Source organism: Ambystoma mexicanum, chromosome 2p, assembly GCF_040938575.1.
Source record: "Ambystoma mexicanum isolate Mex_15411 chromosome 2p, UKY_AmexF1_1, whole genome shotgun sequence".
NCBI classification, from domain to species: domain Eukaryota; kingdom Metazoa; phylum Chordata; class Amphibia; order Caudata; family Ambystomatidae; genus Ambystoma; species Ambystoma mexicanum.
In genome coordinates, this window is record NC_090923.1 from 1,100,723,168 (window position 1) to 1,100,751,056 (window position 27,889).

At 45.7% G+C, this 27,889-nt stretch overlaps 1 protein-coding gene across 3 annotated transcripts in view; it reads left to right on the plus strand.

Annotated features, from left to right (window-relative positions):
* The window catches only part of MACROD1 (mono-ADP ribosylhydrolase 1), a 1,116,388-nt gene that overhangs the window by 111,798 nt on the left and 976,701 nt on the right, over positions 1-27,889 (plus strand). For all 3 annotated transcript variants that reach the window (XM_069645104.1, XM_069645106.1, XM_069645105.1), the window contains exon 2: positions 4,165-4,266. In XM_069645104.1, the coding sequence (XP_069501205.1) occupies positions 4,165-4,266 (102 nt within the window). The remainder of the gene's footprint in view (positions 1-4,164; positions 4,267-27,889) is intronic.

Genomic DNA, 27,889 nt, shown 5'->3' on the forward strand with positions numbered 1-27,889 from the left:
GTAGTGGCGGAGTGAGGTTAGCTGGCTTGAGATTAAGGAAAATTGGTGAGTGGTCTGAGAGTGTTCTCGGATGGATGCTGCACCGGCCACATGTCAAGGGGCCATTTGTTGAAGTGAAGAAATAGTCGATCCGGGAGCTTCAGTTGTGGACGGCAGAATGAAAGGTTAAATCTCGCAGTTCCCCATTAGAGACTCTCCATATGTCTTGAAGATCAAACGCTTTGCAGATTTCCTTTATTTGGAGACTGGCCTTAGAGGGCGGCTGTTGTGTGGCTGTTGATCTGCCTCTTGTAGGATCCATAACCCTGTTCATGTCCCCACCCCAAATAATTGTTGCGGGTCGTGGGCGGAGAGCTGAGTCAACACCCAACCAAAATTGTCAGGGCCGTCCACATTCGGTGCATATGAATCAACGAAAGTCATTTTCTGACCTGCGATGATGCCGCTCACCAGGAGTCCCCTTCCTTCGGTGTCTTTTGCCGAATGTAGCAGACGGAAGTTGAGTTTCCTGTGTATAAGAATAGCGACACCTCTCGAGTATGTAGAGAAGGATGAAAAGTATCTGTGGCAGCCCCAGCTCTTGGCCCATTGGTGATCTTTCCCGGGAGTGAGATGAGTCTCCTGGATCAGGGCCACATCAACTTCATGGCGTCTGAGGTAATGCAGAATTTTTCTGATTTTAGTTGGGATATTGCCGCCTCTTATATTCCACGTTAAGACATTGAATGGGGCGATTTAATTTTTATATAGGGCCATTTTACCCATTTTGTGGGCAGCGAAGGTCTGGTTGTACTAGGATTATTTCCAGGGTCATTGTTCAGATGACGGGAGTCTGGTTGTGGCGACGACTCTGGCGGCAGGCAGGGAACAGGCGGGGGACAGGACGGTCGGGATCTAGCGGCGCTGAACATTCCTAATAAATTCCGAGGGTTCGATCTACGGGCTAACCCCAACAGGCCCGAGACTTTACTCTCCAGCGGGTGGGCAACCCCCAACTGGCCCACCGAGAGGTCCCTCATTAACCAACAAACAACCAAAATGGCCCATGGAGCTACCATGCCGAGGAAAGAATCACCACCTCGACGGAAGAAACTCAACTTAGGCACGAAACAATCTTAACAGTAACTGTGCTGGGGGCGCCTGGCGCCTCCCAAGTGCCCCAGCCCCGTCTGTCGCTGCTTATGAATGTTCCGGCTTGTTCTGTGTTGCAAGATAGGTTCTGGATCGCTGTCCTGAAGTACATTTTATGGAGGATTCCTGGGGTTTCTATCTCTCTGAGGTCTAGGGCGAGCCTGGTACTGATCTGGGCATCCCAAACGGTCTAGGAATAGGTTTGCTTCATCCGGGGTTTGGAAGAACTGGACCTTTCCCTCGTGCTGGACTCTAAGGCGCTCTGGATAGAGCATTGAGTACATCAGCTGACTGTTCCGGAGTCTCTGCTTGACGCCGGCAAATGTTTTCCGTTGTGTCTGCACTGATGGGGAGAAGTCGGGATAGAACTGTATTTTGTCCCCCTCGTGTTGTAGTTCGCCTTTCTCTCTGGCCAGCCGGAGCAGGGAGTCCCGATCTCTGTAGTTCAATAATCTCGCTATTATTGGCCTGGGAGGAGCACCTGGCGTTGGTCTCGTCGCGGGAATTCTATGAGCCCTCTCTATTATGAAAAGATGGGACAGAGCGTCGCAGCCAAATAGATTGATGCAAAGGGACTCCACAAAGTCCTCCATTTTCTCCTGCGTTTGAAGTTCTCTCACTGCGACTATCCGTAGGTTATTTCTGCGCGACCGGCCTTCTAAATCTTCGCACTTGGCAGTGGTTGTTTTAATTTGAGATTCCAATTGGGAGACTTTGTTGATTAACGTCGTTGAACTGTCATCGAGATTTGATACTCTCTGCTCCATCTCGTTCATGCGTTCAGTGTGGGAGTCCATACCGTGTTGGAGGAGGTCGACTTTGGACGTAAGACCATCCATTTTGTTGCTCAGACTGCCAATGCCTGCCTTCAAGTCTAGGAGGATTTCTTTGATTTCAGAGGGGTTATCGACGGCTTCGTCCTGATGAGGACAGCCCAGCGAAGAAGCCTGGTCCTCCTGGTGATGAGGTACTTTAGGGGTCGAGCCACTTTCAAAGTTCAACTTCCTCTGGGATTCATTTTTCCCCATCTTAGCTGAGGGGGTGGATACGTCTGATGGGGACTGCAGATGAACTGGTTATGCCCAGGTCTCCCCAAGAACCCTCCTCCGGACTGGACTGGTCTTTGCTCAGTGAGGTAGGTGTCTTTGCGGATGTGAGGGAAGAGGGGCAGTCGCAGATGTGTGGGGTGGACTCTTTATTGATCTCAGTCCTTAAGGTGTGTTTCAGAGCGTGTCAGGCATAGGTGGAGGCTACCCACCTTTCGGACCTTCAGGAATGAGTGGGTGTCTTTAGCGGTAAGTTTTGGGCAGGTGTGAAGGCTGCTTAGTGTTATTGACCTCAGGCGGTAATTTGTGAGGGAGAAGGAATAAGGGTCTTCAGTAAATAGCTGTGCGCAGAAGTGTGGGGTCACGTGGTCATCCAGGGAGTGTAGGTTTCCCTTTAATGTGTAGTAGGTTTCCACACGTTACGGCTGGTGCTGGCCACAGAAATGTGAGGAGTCACAGAGCACTCTATGTGCGCGGTTGCCGCTAGGTTCCAGATTTAGCGAGTGAAAGTTTGTGAAGCTCTGTTGGGGCGTTCCGTGCCGCCCGTATGTATGAGGGCCATTACTGCAGTTGAGATTGCTGCAGGGCAATGCACGCGCAGGTGGGGGAGGAGGGTTGACCGATGGCAGGGCCGACTTCGCTCGGGGATCAGTGCGGCCTCCCCTCCTCTCCTTACCTCCTCGCCAAGTACTTCCAGATCTTCTCCTCCGGGCGGGGGCTGCTTTCGGCGCTCACAGGTTTTGTGTGGAGCATCTGCTGCTAGATCTGCCGCAGGAGTGCAGCTCACGAGGGTGGACCTGGTGGGCGCGAGCTGAGCCAGAGGTGCTGATCGCCCAACCGCTGCACTGCTGTTGATCCCTCTCGTTCGCTGTCTCGGGTGGAGGAGGGGGGGAGCAGGACTGTGTCTCTCGCCGGCCTGCTGGTGATCGAGGGACGCCTCTCGCTCAACGGCCCTTAGCCAGGACGCCGGATGCCGGAGCCGGTATGGTGGACGTGGGCTGAGGCGGGGGAGAAGGGGGAGCAGCGAGACAGCCTGTCCCTCTGCGAGCCGTCCTCACTGAAGATGATGACGGCTTCCTGGCTGCCGAGCGATTGCTGCCCCTCCTCCAGCGCCGGCTCCAAGCGGGGGGGAAGGAGTACGGGTCCTCCACTAGTGCTCCGCTGGTCGGTAAACGACCCTTGTAGCACGGCCGCTTCCCCGCCGACACACAGGGCGCCTGCTTCGTGCACGGCGCAGGGAGAGTACAGGATTCTTCTGGGGTAGCGGCCGATCTTGGGTGTGATGGCGACTCACAGGCCGGCTATGCAATGCTCGGTCGCAGGGCAGCGAGGGTGGAATTTTGGCATGGGAGCGCCGATTTTCCTCCAGTTTTCGTGTGGTTATAGCAGGGGAGGCCAGCAATTGAGAAGACAGGAGTAAGGTTCACAGAGTCGCCAGGAACCGCAGGATTTCGCAGGATTGATGCGGGGCTGCGTGGGAGCTTAGACTAAGGCGGCCATCTTGGATGGTCCTTGGATGGTCCTTGGATGGTCCTCTAGCGCCCTCCGGGTCCCTACTTTAACGGCTGGTCTAGACCAGCCGTTCAGGTCGGGTCCCGCAAAGGGACCTCGTAGTTAGGCGCAAAGTGTTTAACGGCGCCGCAGCCTTTTACGGCGCCGTTAAACACTTAGCGCCAGGGTCCTAATGAGGCCCCTTGTGTGTAGAGTGTTATTTTATCCCCACCCTTGACACTGAAGAAAGGTTTCATTGTGTGGACGTCACACATGTCTGGTGGAAGAAGGAATACCTGGAGTACCAGTTCAAGAAACACTATGACGAGTAACTTTTTAATGTGGATTTTACTTATGATTTGTGTCATTCTTCAGAACAAAAATTGGGGGAATAACATGTGTCTTTCCTCTGATGTGCTGCTTTAAAGTCTCAGTTGGGACGTTGCTGGTAGTAATGGCAGCTCTCCTTGTTTCCCCTCTCTCCTAACCCACGCAGCATATCTGAAGGGACTCAGCAGCAAACAGAGGCAGGAGCACTACAGCATGAGGGACTTCATCAGGCTAAAACAGATACCAACCTGGAAGGACATGGCTAAAAGTAAGTCAGATAAAAAATGTATGTGTATTTTTATTGTATTTTTTCATACTGCACCAGTTTACCACCTTACTGGTCTCAAAGTGCGTACACCTTGTCTGAGTTAAAAAGCAGTCTGTCCCACACCAGGGAATCTGTTGGAAATCATTCACCAGAAAATTAGTGTGTATAAAAGAGAAGAATACAAGAGTTTGTTTTGGCTGTAAAGGTGTGTTATTAATTAAGATTGTGTAAATGAATGCAGGAGAAAAGAAACAGAGGATAGTAAGGTGCATATGTAAGATTTGGATAAGTGAGGGGCTTGCGATGTGCTCAGGCAATACTAAGTACTTTGTGGGCAATGTTTTTTTCCAGGTAAAATCAAGCTAGGCTAGCTGCCAAAGGCCTGGGTACCAGAGTCCCAAGAGTATGTGTTGCATAGAGATCATTGAAGTAAGTAGAGTAAGGTGAATATCAAGAAGGGTATGTTGAAGAATGCCAAGGGTATGGAGACGATTCAGAAGTTAAATTTTTTAGATTATCAGAAATGTCGTCTTCTACTTCCAAAGGCTAAAATGAGAAACATTTGTCACAAACCCAACTACATTTTGCATAAGAATGCCTTCTCACTTAGACTTCTTGGCTCTTCAGAGATGAAGTCCACGCATCTATGCAAGGAGGCTCTCCTATTGTCAGCAGATTCAGTTAACAGATGCTAGGGAGGAATTAGTGTGATCACTCGAATGCATGGAGGCCTGGAATGGGAGAGCAATCTTCGGTCCCTCTCCAGATGTAGAGGAATCAGACCAAGTATGATAGAATGGAGGGTGGAGAGGAAAGAAGTGGAGAGGTCTCTATGGGGGAAATGATCTACAGAAGAGAGAGCTCTACATATGATGTTTCTGGAGCCTTTGGTAGGCTTGTTTGCCCAAAAAGGTTTGGTAAAGGACAAGGTCAATTGTTGTGCCCTGCCGTAGATAGACAATGTGCCTGTTGTTTGGGTTAATCACTAGGTTGGTTCATGTAAGGCAGGAAAAATGCTTCATGCAAAGTATCTCCCAGGTTTGGTAAATACAGTAGCAGACGGAAATTCCAGGTACCCACGTCCATACTGTCAGTCAGTCTTGTCGCATGCTCCCACTTCCACTTTGCCACCAGGTTGCAGTCTCATCCAGGTTCCATGTCCCTAGCAGTGTGAAGCACGAGAAGTAGAACTGCTCCGCTTAATGTTTGTTGCTTCTTTTGTGCAGCATTTCTATCTAAAGCTCAGTGGGCCTCATTATGACTGTGGCGGTCCGGAAATAAGGGTGCCGGTAGCAGCGTACAGGCACCCTTTCCGGACTGCCACACTCCGACTCTGCGGTCTGACCTGCCGGGTGCAACGGTCCTGGACGGCAAGAGTTTTCACAGAAGCACTGGCACCGTTGGCAATGGTGCTGGTGCTTCCATGTCCCCATTCCCATGGAGTCGTCTGGGACTCCATGGGAATGGGGACTTACACTTTCCACTGCCTGATATCCCAGGCTGCCGGGACCTGTAATGTCCCGGTGGCACCGGGATCTCAGGCGGAAACGTTGTTACGAGTTCGGCAGCAACCCGCCGGTAGCACTGGCGGGTACCGCCTAACTCATAATGAGGCCCAATGTCATCTAAAAACAAATGCAGACAAAATATTCATGATGTTATGGAATCCCTCTGGCCTTTTGTAAAGTGTTATACAATTTTCCACGTTAGTCATTCATTATTATGAGTATTATTGCAGAGAGTTACTGTATTGTGGAGATGCTCTGCCAGGAAATAGACAGGAATGAAAGGGCAGAGAAGTGGGTTTGCGGGAGAAGTAGAGCCTAATTTATAGGTGACCCTATGACAGAAAACACTGTTTGAACAAGATGATATAAGGTAAATGTACGCAGAAACTGTTATTACTTCTAATTCCCAGAGGTGGCCTGCTCAAAAAGCCAAATACAATGCATCTTGATACTGTGAGGTAGAGTTCCACTGCTGATACGAGTCAGCTGCTGGCTGAAGGAGAAGCTAAACTTACAGACTTTACTCAGAAGCCTAACTGAGTATGATTTCAGTATACAAAGGGCCTCATTACGAGGTTGGCGGTAAGGGGTTAACGGCACCGGTAAGGATGCCGGTGCCGTTAACCCCTTAACACTGCATTACGAGGACCATTAGCTGGTTCCGCTAAGGCCGGCTGGTGATACCAGCCGTCCTTAGCGGGAGCCGCTAAAGGACCAGGGAGCTAACAACGGGTCCGTTATTAACAGGCCCGTTGTTAGCTCCCTCCCATTTCCATTGAGCCCTATGGGGGCTCGAATGGGAATGGGGATGGGTTCCCTGAATGGGGAAATACCGGGTCCTCCAAGGTTGGAATGACCTGGTAAGTCCCCATTCAGGGAACCCAGACCCGGTATGCGGTATGAGGATAGCCATGACGCTAATAGCACCATGTCTATCTCCATACTTGTAATGAGGCTCAAAGTCTTTCTTAAACGTTGGAGTCTGAGTGGTACTTCAATTTTGTGGAAATAATTTAAATGGTTGATGAAAGCAGCCTGTATAAATAACATTCCAGACCTCCTGGACTTACTATCTCAAGAGAAGGTTCAGATGCTGCACCTCTACCCTTGATAACTAGGCTTGCTGGCGATGTTGCTAAAGTCAGATCCCTAGGTCATCTGGGGATATCAAATGAAAATATGGCACTAATACAGGCAGCTAGGAAGCCTTCTACCCAGGCTCAGTAGAAAAGTAATTGGCTCAGGTTTTGCCAGTGAATTTCTGAAGGCGTAAGAACCCATTATCAATTCCCCTAGAGAATGTGCTTTCTTTTATATCAGAAATGGCTTTTTTGGGAATTCAGATTGAGTCATGCAGGACATATATGGGAATGGGGACTTACACTTTCCACTGCCTGATATTCCGGGCTGCCGGGACCTGTAATGTTCCGGTGGCACCGGGATCTCAGGCAGCGGAAACGTTGTTACGATTTCGGCAGCAACCCGCCGGTAGCACTGGCGGGTTACCGCCTAACTCATAATGAGGCCCAATGTCATCTAAAAACAAATGCAGAAAAAATATTCATGATGTTATGGAATGCCTCTGGCCTTTTATAAAGTGTTATACAATTTTCCACGTTAGTCATTCATTATTGTGAGTATTATTGCAGATAGTTACTGTATTGTGGAGATGCTCTGCCAGGAAATAGACAGGAATGAAAGGGCAGAGAAGTGGGTTTGCGGGAGAAGCAGAGCCTAATTTATAGGTGAACCTATGACAGAAAACACTGTTTGAACAAAATGATATAGGGTAAATGTATGCAGAAACTGTTATTACTTCTAATTCCCAGAGGTGGCCTGCTCAAAAAGCCAAATACAATGCATCTTGACACTGTAAGGTAAAGTTCCACTGCTGATACGACGAGCTAGCTGCTGGCTGAAGGAGAAGCTAAACTTACAGACTTTACTCAGAAGCCTAACTGAGTATGATTTCAGTATACAAAGGGCCTCTTTACGAGGTTGGCGGTAAAGGGTTAACGGCGCCGGTAAGGATGCCGGTGCCGTTAACCCCTTACCGCTGCATTACGAGGTCCCTTAGCGGGTCCCGCTACAGTATGAAGTCAGACAGTTGAATATGTTCAATCACCAAACCAGTGGTTAGGCACTCTTTGAGGAACTGTGTCACTTATACCTGCCAGTTAAGACTACTCACTTCAGGTGGGATCTGATTGTAGTTGTCATGACCAACAGATGGTCCTTGTGGCTATGGTGGAAGACACTTTGGTAAACGCAGTGTGCAGGTCCAGTCTTCTTCCATCATGGCGCTGCACTTCCTTATTATTGTTGACTAAACGCTGCTCCGATGCGTTGCAACCCTTGCGGTTCTAAGGGTAAGATGCTGTGCCTGGTTATTCTTTGACTGTGTTTTTCCATTGTTGCTTACAACTGTGCATTCTGCCCTTTATCCGTCCTCTGCGGATCTGCCTTTGTTTTCCTGTTACTTTCCCCTGACTTGCTACCGTTCCTCTTCTGTCCTTGATCTTTTCCTGCTTGGTGCCCACCCAGCTCGGCCTCATTTTTCCCCATGGCGGTGATTTACACTTCTTTTTCGTACTTGTGACACCGTTAGGTGTAATTATCTCTAAAGGAACACTACCTTCCATTGTATGCTCTTCATACTTCAGTTATCAGGCTCAGCTACGGATAATTGTCTGCATTAGACGTTCCTACCTTGAAAGGAACTCTGCTTTCCATCGGATTGTTTTCATACCTCAGTTACCATATTAAGCCACAGATTGGCTGCAGTTATCAACTTGTGTCAATATCTTTGGGGGTTCACTTCCCTAGGAAGGGATTCCTGCACCTCAGCTGTAAGCCTTCCATTTGGGTTTCTTTCTACCTTCTCAGGCTTTTCCCTCATTGGTCTCCCCAATTGGCACTTCCCGGGTCTGTCTGTTAGCATCAGACTGGCACAGTGGCTTCTGAGAGGAATAGGCTGTTTCTCTACAAGGAACGCCAGTCAGTACGGCAGAGAAAAGAGAAGGGTCCAAGTAAGGAGCCGGAACCATTACACGAATAAGGTGAGAGCTCTGACAACATTTTTGAGAGTAGTCCTTACAGCTGTATGTCTCAAATCATTTGATGCAGTGGCCAATATCAAATTTATTTCTTGGAAGGTGGCCTTCTTTATTGCAATTACTTCAGCCAGGACAATAAGCGAAATCTAAGCATTGACGGCGAAGATCTGTTTACCATATTCGATTGACACAAAGTGGTACTGCTCACTCATCCTTCCTTTTAACTTAAAATGATATCCGAATGCTATATTAACCAGGAAATATCTCTGCCAGTTTTCTTTCCTAATCCATTGCCAGAGACAGAAAAGTCCTCCACTGTTTAGATTTGAGAACAGCATTGACATTTCATTTGGATAGGAAAAAGGAGGGTTAGAAGCACTTCTAGACTCTTTATGATCTTTGGGAATGCCAGCAAAGGTTCTCAAGCCTCCAAGGCTACCCTTTTGAGATATGCTGTCTTATGCATTCTGGAAAGCTATTCAGATCAAGGCTTGTCTCAACCATATGGGCTTCATGCCCACCTCATGAGGGCCAAAGCGATTTTGGTTGCTTTTCAAAGACATGTCCTCCAGGACTCCATTGCTAGAGCAGCAACCTGGCCACCCCTTCTGCTTTTCAAAGACACTTCTGTCTGGATACAACATCGAAGGTGGTCGCTATTTGGGCAATCAGTCCTCAAAAATGTTCAACATTTTTATTAGATCTTTGTTCTATCTTATCCTATCCCATGGGTTTCGATACTATTCTTATGCCGACGATACACACATTTTGGTGCGTCTGGATCTCGCTAGACCTGACACTACCAGTCGGCTAAGGAGGTGTCTGGAGGAGTTGGGTGCATGGATGGTGGCCAATTGGTTAAAGCTAAATGGTAATAAGACTGAGGTTCTGGTCGTTGGTACTACATCTCCTCTCCTGTTTTGGACTATGGTTTTTTGGCCCCCATCCTTGGGCCCCTTCCCTCTGCCGTCACCTTCTGTTAGAAACTTGGGGGTAAAAATGACCTCTTTTCTTTCAATAGATGAACAGGTGTCCGCTGTCTGTAAGATCGGCCACCTCAAGCTTCGTACCTTGCAGAAAGTTCTTCCGTTTATTCCGGCAAACTGTCAGGCCCCGGTGGTGGCAGTACTTGTTCTAAGTGTGATTGACTATTGCAATTAACTCTATCTGGCCCAGCCCCGCTTTCTTATTAACTGGCTCCAACTTCTTCAAAATGCAGCAGCCAGAACCATTTTGGATCCCCAGTTCGGTGCTCATATGTCTCTTTTATTGAGACAGCTTCATTGGTTGCCGGTTGAGTAACAGATTCTTTTCAAGTCTACTTGTGTCGTCCATCGGGCGTTTTATATAGTAGGGGCGGAGTACCTTCAGGCTGTTTCTGCGTTATGTCCCTTCCCGCTGTCTGCGTTCTCAGGCTGCTCTACAAGTGCTGGTGCCTCGTGTCAGACTGTCTCGCATGGGGGCCCTTGCCTTTTCGGTGGCTGCCGCTAAGGCGTGGCACACCTTGCCTTTTGCTCTTCGTACAATAGCTGACCATCTTAGATTTCGGTGGTCACTGAAAACCCTTCTATTCTGATCATCCTGTAGGTAAATCTGTACCTCTGCTTCTAGTGCCAAGGTGCCTTAGGGTGTATGTGCGCTCAATAAATATTTGTAACATAACATAACAAAAATATCTTTAGGTAAGCAGGAAATGGGATCATCCATCCCATGTTGATCTGTGCTTTGAAATCTCCCCAAAATATGGAGGAAATGGGACTGGATTTAGGAGTAAAGAAAGGTTAATTACCGTAGTGACTACTGTACTCCTAGTACAGAATACTCTTTCCTCAATATGCACGCACACCTTCCCCTCTAAAAAAATGGGCTTAGTCATCAGTCAGGTACTGACCTCGTTGACTGGAAAAGACTAGGCCAAGGGTGGGGCATGGAAAGCTGGGTTAAAACTGCGAATGCCACCGGCACTGCGGAAATGTAAAAAAAGGACAATCATTTTTTGCTGCTGCAAAAATCCCTGATCCCATCCCATTGGACCGAATGTCCCAGAAGTATGAAGGAACGAGGAATCTGGACTAGTAGCACTATGCTGGGCAACTTTTCCTAAATTCTAGTTTTGTAAAATCTTTTTAAACTAAGCAGGCTGATCGTGACAGTTTTGTAGTTTTCATCCCAAAACTTTAATTGCTAATCTCCCCTACAGTCAATTGCTTTCTGTAAAGAGATAAGTGTCAGATGATAGAACATTGATGGATTTACAGACTACTTGGCAGATCCTGGGCTTTGATCACTGTACTAAATGCCTTTTCCCAGAAGTTGCAATCTGCATGTACCGAAGAAGTAAAAAAGGAATAATCTTCAAAGCTGGCTTATTTAAGTTCAATTGTCTATGGATCATCACTAAAGATTTTTCTGGAAACCTCAATGTGGGACATTACATGCCACAAGTATCAAAATTGTAACAATGTGATTAGGGATGATGAAGTCTAACTACCTTGTAGTGGAGAAGCAATGCCAGTTTCTTATTTTTTATTTTTTGCTTAGCGCAATTCTAATAATGTTGGAAATGTCAGTAGATTCCATGTCCATTATGTTAGTCAGACAGCAAGAAATGTAAAGGTTTGAGCGACAAACATAAATGAAACATTTGCCAGAAGAACTCTAAATTTCCACTTTCTCAACGTTTTCTTGAAAAGGGTCACACTTTTCAGTGCTACAACTTCATTCATATGGAGGAGACATAGTAAATAAATTATTGCAACACGTAGCATTTTGGATCGGTACACTCCGATCATGTAACCCATTTGGTTTGAACAAAGATATATATAATAATGCTTTCATTAATCCTGTTTGCTGTTACAGTAAAAGCTGTATTTGATTATCTGTAGCCCAGTGGTACTAGATAATAAAACATTCTGGTTAATCGAATATTGTTTGCCCGCATCAGATAACAGAGCCAGCAGGCCAGACAATCAAGCTCTCTGGCCTGTTTGCTTGGTTATCTTGCATAGATTCTTTATAGTTCGGCATTTTCGTAACCTGAATAATTACTGGTAGTGGAAGTACCGGTTAATAGAGCGTTCCATTTAACAAGGTGCTGGATAACAAAACTTTTACTGTATAAAGTTGTTTTCTCAGTATTGCATTTGCTCTTGTTTTTCTTTTTTAGTTGAAACTTCTTTTACTGCTCTTCTTTTTATATGTTTTAATATTATTTCTTTTGGGCCTGTCTGTGAGCTTGGCAATATTACCTCCGGTAACATGTGGTTACGTTACCGCATTCGGTAAAGTACCGGTAACTGTAAGGGTCCGCATGATTCCAAGTCATTCACCGCCTTCTGTTCTTCCCCATTTTCCTATAGTTCTATAGGACTCCATCTGGTTTGGTAATTACTGTATGTGGTAATTACTGTATGTGCTAATGCATTTGTGTGGAGGTAAATACCTTCACCCAAAAGCAAGCGTTACAATGTTTTTGGAAACTTTGGTGGAGTGGTAAAACTCATAATCAAGCTTGTTTTTTCTCTTGGTGCCCCCGCCCCCTTTTCTTTTATTTCCTTTTGGCTTTCATTGGTCCCCCTTTTTAAACGTTATTTATAATTTATTAAATACATAAAAATACATTATATTACTCTCTAATACTTTTAATTTCTATTTTCAATTGGATATCGTCTTTTTTGTTTAGATTTTTCTTTGTACAGTTTTATAATTTTGTTTTGGGTTTTTCTGTGAAGTTTGTCTTCACTCTTTATGGTTTATTAATGTAACGTCGTCGCTATCGCATTGCACACCGGTATAGTATTGCTCTGATGCATGAACGTTTCTTTTCTAGCTGACATCGCCTCGCTTTTACACAGTGATGTCACTGTGTGTTACTTATACGCAAAGTAGACTTCAAAATATCTTCTAATCAGAGGCCTAAAAGGTAAACAAGAGGCAACACAGGATGGAGTATGTAAATGCGAGGTAACCCAGATTTTATAAAAAACAAACAAAAAAAGCCAGGGGAAACAAGACTGACAGACACACTCTCACTTGAGTTCTCAGAGCTCCAATGAATGACAACAGTTTATGAAGTGTTGATTTGTCACTGCTGATGTCATGATGACAAACAAGTTACAAAAACCTAGCTCTCCTATTCATTGGTTGACTCTGCTAAGCTACATATATGTCTTATAGGTGCATCACTTATGATTGGGGGGCACCTATCTAAAGCTCTACCAAGGGCACATCCTACTACAGGCATAATGCATCATTGCTTTAAACTCTATTGGTTAGCGCTAAACCAGGGCAAATATGGGTCCTCGCTGGTTAGCATGTAATATGGCCAACCTACGGCACTGACAAGGTGTGAGGAACTGAGGAGACATACATGGTGGGGTTAGATAAATCAATGGTCTACTGTTATTCCAATAAAAGTACAGCCCTACATCAATCCAGTGCCATGAAGCCTTTTCGATGTGAGAGGATTTGTCCTTGGGCGTCTCCTTGTTCTTGCCTCCCTGTCTGGAATGGCAGATGCCTTATATAGCCTTGGCACATTTTGACTATTGTTTTGAATCATGTGCTACCAGACTGTGTTTCAGATTTTCATCCCTCTGTTTCGATTTTAGCTACTTCTGAGCGTGTGCGTTTCACCTGGCTGACGGCTTGGGATATCAATCTGTCAGCTACTAGGGTATTTCTTGGCTTGCTGATTGCTAGCACCTAAACATCAAATGCTGTCTGCCTTGCATTGTAACTAATTAAATGTAATGGTTGAACACTCACCGGCCTGGGAATCACTCCAGCGTCTCTTGCTGTTCCTGTGTTCAAACCTCCATTCTGCTTCCTGCAGCCTTGAAATTCCTTTCCGATTTAGCCACGGTAAAGCCACTGCAGACCTACTTTGAGCTCTGAGGCCCAGCTCGAGTTCCCAACCCTATGTTCTATCATGCTTTTAAAATGGCAATGGGGGTGTGTCATAAAGACACAGAGCTTACCCTCATGGGCGTGTCTGCACGCCTGTTAGACTTTCCTCTGCACACCAGAACACTGCTAACATCTCCACAACACCTACCTCGGGTTCCCACACTACTCCCTCCAGGGTTCGAGACTCACAACGTGATGTGGTTGCCCCAAAGGACCGAAAGATCTGTACCAGGTACAATGTACGTGCCCGGTTGCAGCCCTTCCTGCATTTGCAGTTGCCATGGAGAACATACAGCAGAAGAGGCGGCGGAACACCTCCGCATAGATCATTCATTTGCTCACGTGATTCAGAGCGGCGTTTCCCACGTGATCATGGTGGACGTCACATGACTCAGAAGCGCACAGTATATAAAGCTTAACGCACGGAGCACTCATCGCTTCTCAGCTGTCTTCGACTCTGTTTGGCGCTACGTTTGATACTCTGTTGGTTTACCTTGATCTTGGATATTTCACCTGGACTTCTTCGGATTACCCTTTTGTGCCTTGGCTTGGAACTGTTTAACCATTGCTGAACCTCGACCCGCCCCTCACCTGTCTTCGGATCATCCCTTGGTACTTTGTTGGACTTCTACGCCATTGCCCTTTGGGAACTCAAACTACGTCTTCAGCTCTACAGGTGGACTCTCCTGTATCCACACCTGACTCCATTCCCTATTGTTCTGGGGACCGCCTCTCATCTGAGTCTCGAACCTCCTTCACTAGGTTTCCCGGGCTTTTCAATCACCGGATAGGTAAGATTACTCGGATCCTTTGATTACTGTGTTATATTGTATTTGCCTGGTACTTAACCTCGTTCTTTCTGCAGCAGCATCGGTGTTCCAGAGGTTCCGTGGATCCGGGAAGTAACATCTCCCACCTGTGGCTCCAAAGGTCGCACAGCGGGTTTCTTTTGGTTCCCCTGTGCGTCACTTGGGGACAGAGGTCTCAACGGTCTACACGACACTCAAGTCAGAACAACTCCGCTCTTCATGGGAAACGAGCTGGGAGCGGTATGTGGCGGCTCCGTTCCCCTCTGTTGTTGCTCCAATGGCCACGCCGTCCCTGGGCGTTGGCATGGCGCCTGGGAGACACTGCAGTGCGTCAGCGTCTACTTAGGTGCACAATGATTTCAAGGGCAGTCACGTGACCTTTCCGAGTCACGTGACCTACGTAAGCAGAAAGTGGCCATTTATTTTCTGTATAAAAGGAGACAACACCGGCATAGCAGTGCTTCCCGACAATTTTGTTAGCAGCATTTTGCTTTCTGTGTTCCTATTGATCTGATTTTTGACTTTCCTGTCTTGTTTAGACCCCTGGCTATTTCTTCATTAGATTGCCCCTGGATTTTGTTCTACGTATTCTGATGAACTGGTAATTGGACTTGGCTCTTCTCCCTGTATTCTCCCAAAGTATTGGCAAACAGTTTTTTTGTGACTTGTGTGGTTTTGTAGTAATACTGTTGTTTCCCTTTCAGCCACCGAGGACCTGGTGCAATCGTTTCCTGTTTCACCTTTGATCCTAAAGATTGTCTAGGGAGTTTTTCTCTCTCTTTGGCTGGTACTTGGGAACACAGGTATAGGTTCACCTGGGACTCTGAGTCACGACAGATTGAGAAGCCTCTTTTCCCACCTGAATTTATGGAGGCAAACGGGGACCCAGTGGCTGCTCTTGTGCAGGCTATCACCGTGCTCAGGGCAAACATGACCGCTGCCAACACGTCTTTACATCAAAGATTAGACGATATCCAAAGCGAGCGCCATCCTCTCCCTTCTGACGAGGAATTTGGAGGTGCTGCCGCCCCATCACCACCCAAACCGCCAGCGTCTGTCTTTGCCCCTACCCTCTTCCCCTTAGTCCCGTCTGAAAAAGATTGTGGAGATCCACAGAAGTTCTGTACCTTTATAACTCAAGGCAAAATGCATGTCCTTTGTAGACTACAGGCGTTTCCCGATTCCACTACAAAAGCTGCTTTTACCCTGTCACAGGGAAATTGTGGCCACTTGGGTGAACCCATTACTGAAAAACAATAGCCTGGTTCTGTACGGTTTTGATCTTTTGGTCACAGAAATGACCAGGGTCTTTAATTCCTGCTTTAAGGCACAGGCTCAGGACTTAGAGTTGCTGGAAATGACACAAGGAAAGAATAGTTTATTGGACTATTGGACTACATAATTCACGTTAAAATAAGCTGGCTGCTGAGACCTCTTGGACAGAAAACAAAAAAGCTGTGGTGTTCTATAAGGGTCTTAATGACACTATGAAAGATGCTCTGGCGGTAGTACCTGCTTTGCCTACCCAGTTTTCTGACCCCAACTTATCTCGGGTCCCATAAAACAACAAACCAAACCACTCTCTCTCAGTATACAGGGAAACCACTCAAAACCCCTTTCTTTTGGCCTCATAGCTCCGCCTCAATTTGGGGTTCTATTGGGGATCCCATGGCTGAAAATACACAACCCGCTAATTGGGTGGGTACAAGGCACCATTGATTTCCCTTCTTCATATTGTCAGGAACATTGTCTGACCGCCCCTGTAGGATTTTAGTCCCCATGCCAAGCTTACGTTAATGTGAATCATCTAGTTGGCACCATCATTTCCGTTATACCGGAGGAATATATTTTCTTTTGGACGTCTTTGACAAAGGCTGAGCAGAGCGTTTACCTCTATACCGCCCATATGATTGCCCCATAGATCTGATTCCTGGTGTAGTGATTCCTTGTCTTTGGATATATTCCTTAAATCCTACAGAAGATCAGGCCCTAAAGATATTGAATCTTACCTCCGTAATGGACACATCACACCTTCTCAGTCCCCTGCTGTCAACCCAATATTTTTTGTCCCTAAATGAGAAGGGGATTTAAGGCCTTGTATAGACTATAGACGGATAAATCAGATCCACCAGCACTGGGCGGAGAGAAGATCAATCGTCTATTATACGCTGACGACATTATCCTGATGGATAGGACGCCTATTGGTCTTCAGCGTCAGTTGGATAACCTGGTAGCATATATGTCAAAAAATAATCTCCGGTTAAATAAAGAAAAAACTAAAGTACTCATTTTGGGGAAACCACCAAAAAAGTTCCAAAAATGTTCCTGGTATTGTGAGGGCAAGAAACTGGAAACAGTGCAGGCTTTCAAGTACCTGGGAATTATAATTAGCAACGAGAAAAATGAAAAGACCATGCTAGATACACTTTGGACAAAGTTGAAAAATCTTACAGCCCAAGCTAAGGCAGTGGATAGAAGACACGGACGCTTCTCGTTAATTCCCACTCTGAGGTTCTATAAGGCTAAGGTGATACCCGCACTGATATATGGCATAGATGCTATGCCTTTGGTTCCCAACTCAATCTGGTTGAAATACGAAGGCTACTTCTGGCGAAGTGTCTTGGGTCTAGCCTCATCAACTCCTATGCCATTAATAAGGAGGGAACTCTGTATTTCATCACTCCTGGCAGTCAAGATGTGAGCATCGCTGATGCTATATCGCAAAGTTATTAACAAGCCGGAAGTAAGAGTGCTAGAACTTATCCGCAAAGAATTGACAGAAGGAGACACCCGGATGCTTGCGGAGTGGGAACAAGCAAACTTAGCACTCCTGAAAGAATTAGACTTATCGTTGGAAACTTTAATCCAAAACCCGAACAGAGTGGTGGCAAAACTGTTCGAAGCGGACTGGATCCACACACAAGAATTGGCAACTGACCACTTACTAACAGCCGGTTTGCCAAATGCTCCCATGAAGCTAAACGCAGTCCGAGGATACCTCCACAAATTCCCGGATAAGAGACTCAGTCGCCTATTCTTACGATTTAAACTGAACCAACTGAAAACCAATGAGATCTTGGTAATTCGTAAACAAGCGCAAACGAACTTATGCCGTTTCTGTAAATCAACTGAGCATGTTGAAACCTTAAAGCATCTAATAATGGATTGCATTGGTTTGGTGACAGAAAGATCCCGCTTTCTCACGGACCCATTGAAGTACTACGTAACATTAGATCGGGAAAATCTCTGGTCACTATTGAACAACGGGAACAATAAGAGATGCGTGATAGGCGTAAGTCTGTTTCTTAAATCACTGAATTTACAATGAGGGAAAATTGTAAGGATGGCTATGCCGCACTTAAACGGTGAACTACGTTTGGATTCTATGACTCCAATATGGATAGAGACTTGCTATCACTATCATTATCAAAAAAGAAACTTGGTGAAGGGAAAACATGACTGGAACGAACATACAAAGCTAAATGGAGCCAAGGCTACTCTATAAACTTTATAAACTGTAAATAGGAGTTTACATGGGTTCCTGTTTTGTAAAAATTGTAATACAATTAAATCAAAATAAAAAAAAAAAAATAAAAAAAAAAATCAGATCACAGTAAAAAACAAATATCCGATTTCTCCGATCTCCACACTACTAGACCCAATTACACTAGGCAACCATTTTTACTAAATTGGATCTCAAGGAGCCTACAATCTGGTCCTCATAAGGAAAGGAGATGAGTGTAAAATGGCATTTTGCACAATATACGGCCGGTTCAAATGTACTGTAATGCTTTTTTGATTGTGCAATGTGCCTGCTATGTTTCAGCGCTTCATGAACGATATCTTCCAATGATACTTCATACTTATGTTATTGTCTACTTGGATGGTATCCTAATCTTTTCACCCACAATCAGAATATGTTACTCATGTCTCGAAAGTCCTTCTCAGACTGCGACACAATGCACTGTACGCTAAAGTTGCAAAATGCTCATTTCATGTACATGAAATTGACTTCCTGCGGTTCCATATCACTGCCGATGGGTTATCCATGAGTGCCACTAAAGTGAAGGTAATACTGGAATGGCCTGTGCCAACTACCATCAAAGCCTTGCAACCCTTCGTAGCATTCGCTAATTTTGACCAGCGTTTATTCGCTGCCTTCAATTTTGTTATTAAACACCGGCCTAGTACGGCTCATGGTAAAGCTGACGCCTTATCACGTCATGACGGAGACAAGGTTCATCCTGTATTCCCTGACACCCTTCTAGAGAAGATACATTTTGTCTGCCTATGCACTCCTCCTTCTAGCCTAGTCACATCTATCAAAGAATGGGTAGCCCAATACAAGAACAACCTTCAATAATGGAACATGGACTACCACAAAGGTTTGCCCTTTGTGCAAGATCATCTGTTTCTTCCGACCCAGCATACCAGGCGTCAAGCTTTAGACTGGTCACATGATACCCTGCTAAACGGACATGCTGGGCAGAGTAGAACCTAACACTTCTACAAAGCTGGTGTTGGTGGGCAACAATGTGACGTGATATCATTGATTTTGTCAACTCTTGTTCCATTTGTGCCCAAGGAAAGAATCACTGAGGCAAACCCCTTGGTCTGCTCCAACCTATGCCTATCCATTGACATTATCACTGATCTACCCAAAATCAAAAGCCACAATACCATATGGGTTGTGGTTGACTGTTTTACAAAAATTGACCGTTTTGTTCCTTGTTCTGGTCTGCCCTCTGCTCCAGTCCTAGCTAACCTGTATTTTTGGCACATGTTTTGTCTATTTGGTCTTCCTTCTGTAATAATATCAGATAGGGGGTCCCAGTTCACATGTCATTTCTCGAGAGCCCTGACTGAGCTTCTCGGCATAGATGCACATTTTTCATCTTCGTATCATCCCGAAACGGACGGACAGACGGAGCGTGTGAACCAGACACTTGAGCAGTATCTACGCTGTCTCTGCCTTCAACATGAAGATACCTGGTTCAATGTTTTGAGTATGGCGGAATTCGCCTAAAACAATGCTGCACACTCTTCCACTTGTTTCTCTCAATTATGTTGTCTGTACGGTCAACATTCCCGTACTCTGCGTCTGTTAGATGCTCCCTCGACCCCTATTCGTGCTGCTAGCTCCTGTTATAGGGACTTACAAATGATTCATGACAATACCCATGCACACCTACAGAAGGCTGTGGAAGCCATGCGTCACGTAGCAGATGTCCATCGTCGTCGAGCTCTGCTTTATAAATCTGGCGATAAAGTATGGTTGTCAACACGTTACTTGCTTATTCCTGGTTGCCATAAACTGCTTCCTCGTTTTGTGGTTTCCTACGAGGTAGCGAAGGTGATCAACCCTGTATCTTACCGTTTGTCGCTACCTGCATCTTGGTGCCTTCCTCCAGTCTTCTATACTTCCTTCCTAAAACCCTGTCCTCCTTCCACTCGCATTGTAGTACCACCTCCACCTCTCACCATAGCTTCTGCGGATGAGTATGAAATCCATGCCATCCCTGACTCCTGTTTACATAGGGGCCATCCCCAATATCTCATGAATTGGAAGGGGGACGGACCAGAAGAAAGAACTTGGGGACCCGTAGAAAACATCCAGGCCCCCGAGTTCATACATCCGTATCACCTGTCTCATCCTCATCGCCCTTGTGGTCCGCGGGCCTCCAGGGAGGGTCTCTGTCATAAATACACAGAGCTTACCCTCGCGGGCATGTCTGCACTTTGCTATTCATGGGAAATGAGCTGGGAGTGGCACGCAGTGGCTCTGTTCCCCTCTATTGTTGCTCCAATGGCCATGCAGTCCCTGGGGGTTGCTATGGCGCCTGGGAGACACGGCAGTGCATCAGCCTCTGCTTAGGTCCACAAGGATCATTAGGGCAGTCACATGACCCGTCAGAGTCACGTTCCACATGCAAGCAGGAATTTGCCATTTATTTTCTTTATAATAGGGGACAGTACCGGCATAACAGTGCTTCTCAACAATTTTGTTAGCAGCAGTTTGTTTTCTGTGTTCCTATTGATATGGTTTTTGACTTCTCTGGCTTTTTCGGACCTCTGACTCTTTCTTCATTGGATTGCCCCTGGATTTCATTCTACGGATTCTGATGAACTGGTAATTGGACTTGGCTCTTCTCTCTGTATTGCCCCTGGATTCTCGTAAAGTATTGGCAAACTGTTTTTTGTGAGGAGGTTTGCATAATGTATGCCTGTCTTTGTAGTCTCTTGACTGTTGGCAATGGGGGTTATAGATTTCCCCAAACTGGTATCTCATGAAAGCAGAATTGCACCCATGTTGCCCTCTTATCTCTTCTTTATATTTTCCTGGCTCTTGGCAATGTTGATTACAGTTTTCCCCAAGCTGATAGCTCATTAAAGGAGAATTGCGCCTGTGTTGCCCTTTAATTATACTTGTTTTGGTATTGATAATTGGCTTTTATGGTTGATTGCCCTGCTCAGAGTGCCCCGGGGTTACCTCTCGCTTTAGCATATCCGCGTCACTCCTGGATGCTGCTTTAAACACTCTGCAGTTCCGGCAATATCGCTAACCATCCTCCTGTGACTGCTGCTGTCTGCACGGCCCTCCTCTGGAGCTCCACAGGCTAATTCGGGTCTTTGTGCCCTCCAGAACAACTGAGCGACTCACATTGGGTTGGGAGCACGTCTCCCGAGCAGCTGGGTTTCTCTCCCCACTGCCGTCCACAACTCTGCTTCATGCTGCAAGTACACTGCAAAACTGCACACATTCTCTCCTCGCGTCGGCTTCTGCTGGTGCTCTCACTTCTGCCTCAGCTCAATCTGCTTCGGCTTATCTCCTGACTGCTTCTGCCTTTGCTACTCCTTCCCTCACCTGTGGATGTCCCGCTTAGGTGACTTGAAGTGAAACAACGAGACGTCATGGTCTTCTTAGTAGCACCATTGAGCATCATCAACTATTTGTTCCTCATCTTCGTCCAAGTACCATAGGCATTATGGATCTTGATGTCCATAGTGGTTTTAAGTTTTGATTGATTGTTGAACTGAAAGTAATCAGAGCTAGGAGATGTTCTGTGAATAGCAGTTACATTGCTTTGCTCTACTTTACAATTTGCCATCAATGTTTCAGGGAGAATGGAGGAATCATGAGTCAAATGAGTGATGAGTCTCCTCCCACGTGATCCTCCCTCATAATATCGCCCCCAGTGTCAGGATCAGGTAGCCGCGGCCTTCCGCTGGCCTAGTGAGTGGTGGCCCATACCCGGCTTTTAGTGATGATTTAATTGGATTCATCACACTTCATTTTTGCTATTGTGTTCTGGACAATATTAAACCTCTCTTGGCAACCTTGGATGATGCCATGTCTTTCATACCCTACTAAGCTGGCATGGGAGTCCCATTGATTCTTGTAAACATTATCTCCTTGCTACTGCCAAGTACTTCTGTCTTTGGAGGATTATTTTTAATTGAAAAATGAGAAAAGAAGCCCTGCATTGATCTCTTTCTTCATCTGCCTTCTCATGTGAGGGACCCTGCTCTTGAGTGGTATTTAAATCTGCTTATGGGGTCACTATTGTGCAACCTTTTCAGTTTGTGGTTTCCTATATTATGGACGCACGCTCCTGATCTTGATTTTCTTGTGGTAATAACATCTGGCAGATGAATTGGCCAACTACACACCCTTTTTTCGAAGGATCATTACACTGTTTTCCAGGGGACTAGGTGGTACTTCAAAAAGACCCTTCTTTCTTCTTTAAAGTCCTTTCTAACTTTCACCTCAACCATAAGATCATCCTTCCAGTCTTTTTTTCCTAGATTGTATGCTTCCTCAGCTGAGGAGACACTGCATATCCTGGATTTTTTAAGAATATTGGAATTCTACAACAAGAGACCTAAACCATTCAGCTCTACAAGTCATCTTTTTTCACTCATGGCAGTCTTGCCCCGGACGAGAAAGCATACAAAGTGAACTTAGAAAGATGGATTGTCTCCTTCCTGCATTTCCAACTCCTAGGACTTGCAGGGTATTCCAGTACCTCCAAGACACCATGCACATTCCAAGACAGCACGGACAGCATTGGTGGCCATTCAGAGACCTTTTCCAGTCTTGAACATTTGTATGGCAGCCCCTTAGGGCCCTCTCGTGCTTGTTGCAAGAATTATTCTTTGGATGTCTGTTCCAGAATGCAAACATCCAGAAGTTCTGCTTAACTTGTTTGCTAGATCATCCACATATTCTGTCACCCTCCCTTGTGTTGTAAATCAGTTTATTCTAGTTCTCAGCCAGGTTGGAATGGATGGAAAGCAGGAGGGCAGTGTGAAAATAAAGACTTTTCTCCTTGATGATTGTAATTTTCTTAGTGCTTAATCTTCCTCCTTCACAACACGTATTGGTTCATCCCAGCAAGCATATGCCAGGATCCATCCATTCATGGAATAGGGGGAAAATGTTACGTACCGTGGTGAAGGTTGAATGCTTTATTTGTAGGGATTGAGTTTGCATGTGAGGGTACATAGTGCACGCGTCCCATTCTAAAAGCTTTATATTGACAGCACATGTTTTAGAAATGCTTCCGGGCCTGCCCTGCTGTGCCATCATATCAGCCATGCTGTGAAGGATAGATAGTAAAGACCAAGAGAACCGAAATCGGTTCTGCGTGTTATATGGGCGACTATGTTTTAATCATGTGCACTATACTCGTGTTCGATGTTTTGGTAGAATTATTGTTTTAATTGGGTGTGCCCCGACTCCAACCCCTACTCACACCCACTCATGTTCTAACCCCATCCTTCCCACTACCATACCCCTACACAAACACGAACATATACTCATAAATATGCCACTAAAAACAAATCGCGGAAAAGTGCACAAATAAACTGCACACAAGTAAAACATATTCGACGACAACACGTGTTACAGCGGAATCACATGGTGGCTATTTTTCCTTTTTTAATTCTCTAGTGGATATTCCAGTCTCCTCTTGTTTTTTTAGAGTTTCCTTCTGTTTGTTAGCATCCCTTACATCAGGTGTGAACCATTTCATGTGTTAGTTTTTGTGGAACCAGCAAATCTATGTTTAATCCTGTTTTTGGCACCCTAGGAATGGGATGGCTAACCCTGGCAAGGGTATGAGTTGTATTGCAACAACTGGTGAATGATCGCAATGCATGTAATATTGTGCCTGAAGCAGAGCTAATGATAATAGTACCTGTGTTGTCAACTTACAAATACCTGTAGAACGACTATACAATGTATAATATCCCAAACTATGGCGCTTCTCATTGCATGTTTTCTACGTATATGCTTGTCACTGAAGAGAACATTGAATGAACCTGTGCGAAAGACGAGGAGCTCTTTCTCTGGGCTTAGTGCCTGACTGACGCCTGCTGACTTCGGCTCCTAAACTACTGGTGTTCTCAATACTCGGAGTATGCTATTACATAATTAAGCACACGTGTCTAACAGCCTCTGCAAGTTCACCTGACACTTGCAACCATAAATCGGGCCTAAAACTACACATTTACTTCATTAGCATTGCCTTTCGCGAACACATTTTTGCTAGATAAATATTGACCTCATTAGAAAAATACAGTGAAGTGAGAGGTGTATTTTAAAGCTGCCAAAAAATATAATTATTTTCGCTTCTTTTTTCGGTATTCCTTTTCATCCCGGGCGCAGCATCTTTTCAGGCTTGTATAAACGTGAGATTAATAACATAACATGTCCAGCCAGCTTTTCTTAATTCAAATTACCGTTGTGTTTTATTTTTGAATGCATATCTAAACTTCTGGACTCATTTTAATGAGATCAGATAATCTGGTGTGGCAGAGCTGGACCACATCCATGGTCGTGGACCACCAGATTTTGATAATTTATCCGTATGGAGCAGATGTTTGCAAGGACATCCGGGTGGTGTCGTGATTTGCTAAATGCATTCTTGTCCTTCTGGCTATCCTTTTATACTAGTGGAATGTTGATGCATGGCCATGACAATGGCAGACAGCTCAGGAGAATGTTGCAGAGTGATATGTGCGTGAGTGTTCTGAATGTGTCAGTTAGGGGCCTAAGCTGGAACTAATGAGGATGGTCGATGGGTGGTCTTCTATCTAATACTACAACAGTACCTGGAACACTGATGAATTGTACATACGAAAATAAAGCTACCTGGACTTTCCCATAAAGAGGTTCACAGCTGGTTTGTGTGTGGGGGTGCCCTTACCTCATTATTACAATAGCGATGAGGAGTATCAAGGAACCTATAGAACTCCATGAACCAAGTAAGGACTTCATGGAAAGAGGCCCACATCAGTCTAGTGAGGGGTTGCACTACTCAAAAGAAAGAGACACATTCAGCACCAATAAAAAAAAGTTTTTAGGACCATCTTAACGGGATGTGGTGGACTGTAGGTGGAGCAGCCGAGGGGCACACTGGGAGCAGCCTTAAAAGTGCCCCGGTGAGCAGTGTCCCACCGGGTATCGGTCCACGGTGAACCGGCCCGGGGACTGGCAAGCTCACTTGGGGAAGGCAACCCTTTGATTTGGTAGAAGCTGGTGCGTGGGCCACACAGTGAGAAGAGTTCAGAGAAGCCCCAGGTGAGCGGGGCCTCAGGGCAGCCCGTACATTGCATCTGGGCTGGGGGATCAGCTGGAAGCTCCACCTTCATTTGCATCTGTAGGGCTGTTGATGACATCACCACAATCCTTTTATTCGTATTTGTGATTTGTAGTGCGCACCTGGCAAAACAAATTGCATTTGGGCGGTGGTCTTAAATTAACTTTCAAGCAAGATGTGAAATAATGTGATTTTAAATGAATCATTGAAATAAATAGTTTTTTAAAGCTTTGCGGAATGAAAGTAAAGAAGTAATGTTTCCTAGTTCAGTGGGCAGATACTTCCACAATCGTGGTCCATAGATATAGATGCGTCTATCCCCTCTTTGAGCGTAGCGGGATGGTGGTACATGTATTCGTTTTTTTATCTTCGTACCGAAGTGATCTTGTGGGCTGATTGAAGAACATCTTATTTGCAAGATATGGGGTGTGGGCAATCCATTCACCCATTTATAGATCAGGCATCGGCCTTAAAATCAATTCGTTGACCAACCACCAACTTATGTGGGGAGGTTCCATAATTTGTTACAGAGGTGAATTTTGGAACTTTGAAAATCATTCTAACTGCTGCATTTTGGTCCAACTGTAATCTTTGAAGCTGATATTTATTAATACCTATTAACAGAGCATTGGCATAGTCCAACTTTGAATTGACCAGTGATCCCACAACTAGTGGACCATCATTGTGGTCCAAGAATGGGAGGGCAGCACGAAGTAGCCAAATATTGTGAAAAATGGAATGAATCGTAGTATTGATTTGTTGACAAGTAACTGCGCCTTCACCTTCCCACAACACTGAAGTGGTGCTTTGTTTCAGATAAAAGAAGAGTCAGTACTCGGTGTATTCTTTATGCCTCCCCTGCCCAGGGAGAACAAGACAAGTGGCAGGCATAAGGTACCAATATTTTAGAACAGATAGGTCACTACACAACACAGCTGCTTCAATGTAATGTTGCCATTTGCCTCGTTAATGGAAGCTACACACAGAAAGACCTGAAAGAAATGACACCTAGCTCTCAGCAAAGGACCTGGTAACTCAAATTGGACAAGATGTAGAGCCCCCAGCCTAGACTGCATGGACTTCAACCCTGCCCCTCCTCAGTGTGCGATCCAGTGCTAGCCGGGATCCGGCTGGCGCGGGCTTTCGGGATAACATCCTAAATTTATCTAGATGCTCTGTCATTATCATCCCATCCCAAGTGAACGGGGGAGGGGCGGGATATTTAGGGCAGGTATGGTTGGAGTGAGCGTGATACCCCATGGTTAGATTAAAGTTCACCACTGGATTGTTCACACTGCAAAGTTATAGTGGGTGTGGGTTAGAAGTCCCATGAATTCCCATACCAAGTGATTTTGAACGCAGCTGTTTTATGTCCATGTGTGATCAATGTTGAATTTTGTGGGTGCCCTCATGGGAATTCCCCTTAGACCAGGGACTTCTTATTGTATGTAACTTGTTCAACCAGGGATGTAGGTCTAGGTGTAAGTGTAGGTGAAGTGTAGTTCACCCAGGGATGTAGGTGTGACTGTAGGCTTAGTGTTAAGTCATACTGTAGCGGCTTTAGCTGGATTCACTATCACTTAACTGTTTAATATGTTGTGGTTAATTGGTGCCTATGCAGGAGGTACCACATAAATGTGCATGAGTGGGGTGAGTGCCCATGTGGTTTTGTCCATGTATGTCGTAAGTAAAGAAAAAATGAAATAAAAGGTGTGTCTCATGGTGTGGTATGTGTTAGGAGTGACACATTTGTGTGTTTTGGTGATGCGGTCGGTATCTGGAGAGACACATAGGTGCATCTAGTGGCATGTTAAGTGTTGGGAAAGACATGAGTGCCTCTGGTGGTGCGATAAGTGTCGGGGAGGCACTTGAGTGTGTTTGATGGCGCTATAGGTGTCGGGAGAGATACACAGGGGTGAGGTAGCACAGTGTGTGATCAGTAGAGATGACGTATTGTGAATGTGTGTGTGAGGGGTGAGTGACAAATACATGGGTAGTGCATGTGTGGTTTGCATGCGTCGGAGTGAGTGGGACACAGATCACTTGTAGTTGCTGGTTATTAAGTAGTTTTACATGTTTGTGTGTGTGGTTACTTTGGTGGGGTGTTAATCAAACACGTATTGTGTTGCACTGGAGGGTGCAATACCACTTGGGAATAGGGTTGTTGGATGTAGGCTAGCCTAAATTGGCATGCCGGGGCTCTGACGGTTGCATCCAAGCCCTAAAGCAGTATCGACATATGGATCACTGCTGGAAGTGGCCTAAATGCTTGGAGCGTTCTTCTTTGTTGACAGTGCAGGTGTGTGCTCTGATCTGTGTACCAGTGTGTAGGTGTGTGTGGGAATGTTGGTATTCATGTGGTTGTGTTGTCTGTCAGAAAGGGAGATGTCCCTTGGTAAATGTCATCTTGTCCCGCTGGCCATATGTCTATACTAGTGGAATGTTGATACATGACAAGGTTGGAGGTAGCCTTGCCAGTAAGAGCGGCAAAGCTACCTACATACCGGCATGAAGGTCCGGCACCTGCGAATGGGCAATTACCGGGGTATTCCGACCCCGCCGGACCCGGTAATTGCCCTTTCGCGGGTGCCGGTAGATCTACATTCCCATTTCAGCCCCATAGGACTCAATGAGAATCGAGATACCTGTACCACCGGCACCGTTCATAACGTTCATAACGGTGCCGGTGCTATAGACTGGTGTGCTCGCGGGTGCCTTTCATTCCGCCAGGGCACACC